Here is a 2,500-nt window from a genome sequence, read left to right as displayed (position 1 = left end):
TGTACCTTGCTTGAACAGCTCAATGAGCGCCTCTCTCAGCGGCAGCGCCTGAATGTCCGTGATGAACCGTTGCTGGCAGTGGAATATGGACAAACGCGCAGTGGTGTGTGTGGAGCAATGTGAGCAAGCAACCACGTACAGTTTCGCAACACCACCACGCACAACGTAACACCACCGCCACCGCTAGAACCGTTGCCACTCCAACGACCGTGCGCGTGTACCTGTACAACGGGCTGTGTTGGGGTCGGGGTGAGGCGCGTGATGTACTCGTCTGGCTGCGGCTTGAGCGGTTTCGCTGCGCTGGTGCCGGCGTTGACCAGCTTCTGCGCAACTTGCTTCGCGCGGGGCGTCTGCAACGGAGACATGACAAGCAGCAAGAGGCATGAGGGGAAGCAAATGTGGCAGCCACGAGCGAGTGACAACCATGGTTCTCGGTGTGTATGTGTAGTTGCAGTTGCGTGCTCATGCCTGCGTTTGTGACCGTCAACATCAAGCCATGCGCAAAACAGCCCATCTCATGGAGTCAACAACAACAACAACAACAACAACAACAACAACAACAACAACAACAACAACAACAACAACAACAACTTAAACAACAACAACAACAACAACAACAACAACCACAACAACAACTTAAACAACAACAGAAGGGGTGGGGGATCAAGAAAGGGACAGGGCGTGTGTTCTCACGTGCTTCTGGACGACCGGCATTTTGATCCATTCTTCCTCTTCCATGAGCGCCTGGTGGTGTGCATACGACCGCTCGCGTGCAGCCGTTGCCCGCGTGGTCTCACGCCGCTTCACTTGCATCTGCACACGTCAACCGCGCAAGGAGCCGTAGTCGTGTGTGTGTGTGTGTGTGTGTGTGTGTGTGTGTGTGTGTGTGTGTGTGTGTGTGAAGACATTGGATCGTCAAACAGGGCCTCTTAGTCAAGCACACACACATACAGACATACATCTACCTGCTCGCACCCTGAGTTTTGTTGGCGGTTCGTCCGGTTTCTTCGCCCGAGCCGACGACACCTCTGCACACACACGCACACACACACACACACACACACACACACAGTGAACAAGCAAGTGAGAAGCACGTCTACTTCATCGCGCCTGTGTGTGCATATGTGTCCACGTGATGGGTGCGTGCAGTGTGGTGAATGCATCACCTGCTTGGTCGGCCGCTTTCTGTGCCGCCTCGCGTTTGTCCTTCTCATCTGACACAACACAGCACCGCCGGCACAGCAGCAGATATACAGCAAGGGGTTGAGCAAAACGTGTGGGCATGCTGCTGCACAGGTGTGTGTGTGTATGTATGTGTGTGTGTACGTGTCTTGTCTGCGTGTACGTGCACGTGTGCATGTCTTGTCCGCGTGTACGTGTACACGTGTGTGTACGTGTACACGTGTGTGTGCGTGTGTGTATGTTCTTCTCTCTCGCTGCATTGGGACTGTGGATGTGCAGGTGGCGCATGCGGTGCGGGTACCAAGGTAGCTGAGGCTGGGGCGCATCTGGAATACGGCCTGCACAGGGTTGATGTACAGCATTCCTGATGGCAGTCACACGCGAGGCATGAGCAGTAACACACGCAAATACCGCTCGAGTGAGGTTTGGTGTGATGGGTGAGGGCTGCTGTGCGAAACCAAGATTCGCGTAGTTGAACATCGCATGTCAAAAACACACACAGAAGCACATATTTACACGTTCACACAAACCCGATACTGATTCACATCTACGCAAACATATGTACAACGCAAATACACAAATACACATACACACACATGCACAAAACACGCGTCGCCCCACCGTTGTGGACGACACCAATGGCGTGCTGATTTGTAACCGCCTTCGCGACCGCTGCCTTGGCCGGGACTTTCAAACCTCCTCCGCATGAGCAACCAGGTCCGCCCCTGCTCACAAGTGTGTGTGTGTGCATTCTCCGCCAAAATCTCCCTGCAGCAATGTGTGTGTGTGTGTGTGTGTGTAAGTGTGTGTGTGTGTAAGTGTGTGTGTGTAAGTATGTTCATGTGGGTGTGCGTGTGTGAGTGTGTGTAAGTATGTTCATGTGGGTGTGCGTGTGTGAGTGTATGCGTGCTCGTTTGAACGCGAGAGCTACATCGATGCAGGGAAGCACAAGAAGGATTGGAGGCAAGCAAACACCAGATGCACACATCTGTGCCTCAGGATACGCACCTCCCCCCCCCCTTCCACACACCCACACACAAATGCACACGCGCCCGACGAAACGCACGCTTTGATCCTGTCAACGTTCGGGCTCTCTGTATCGAGAGGAAAGTCCATTTCAAACGCCTTTTGTTGCGGCTTGATCCTCGATTTCTGCACACACACAAACAAACACACACACACGCACACACGCACACACGCACACACAATCATGAACGTGAGGCGGTGTCCGTGGGCACGCTGTGGGAGCGGGGTGCAAATGCATATCGTGGTGGTTTCAGCGCCCTTCCCTCGCTCCTCCTCCTCCTGCCCTCATCTG

At 53.9% G+C, this 2,500-nt stretch overlaps 1 protein-coding gene across 1 annotated transcript in view; it reads right to left on the bottom strand.

Annotated features, from left to right (window-relative positions):
* Positions 1–2,394, bottom strand: part of PTSG_07660 (uncharacterized protein) — a gene marked incomplete at its 5' end in the record, with an annotated part of 4,538 nt that extends 2,144 nt beyond the window's left edge. The window contains 9 exons of the mRNA XM_004991402.1: positions 6–72; positions 222–350; positions 694–813; positions 976–1,028; positions 1,167–1,214; positions 1,484–1,546; positions 1,804–1,907; positions 2,249–2,334; positions 2,389–2,394. Of these exons, the coding sequence (XP_004991459.1) occupies positions 6–72; positions 222–350; positions 694–813; positions 976–1,028; positions 1,167–1,214; positions 1,484–1,546; positions 1,804–1,907; positions 2,249–2,334; positions 2,389–2,394 (676 nt within the window). The remainder of the gene's footprint in view (positions 1–5; positions 73–221; positions 351–693; positions 814–975; positions 1,029–1,166; positions 1,215–1,483; positions 1,547–1,803; positions 1,908–2,248; positions 2,335–2,388) is intronic.
* Between the last annotated feature and the right edge of the window lie 106 nt (positions 2,395–2,500).

The sequence above is a fragment of the Salpingoeca rosetta genome (assembly GCF_000188695.1).
Source record: "Salpingoeca rosetta unplaced genomic scaffold supercont1.20, whole genome shotgun sequence".
Lineage (NCBI taxonomy): Eukaryota > Choanoflagellata > Craspedida > Salpingoecidae > Salpingoeca > Salpingoeca rosetta.
Note: the sequence above shows the minus strand (reverse complement) of the source record. Positions and strands in the feature narration are given on the sequence as shown.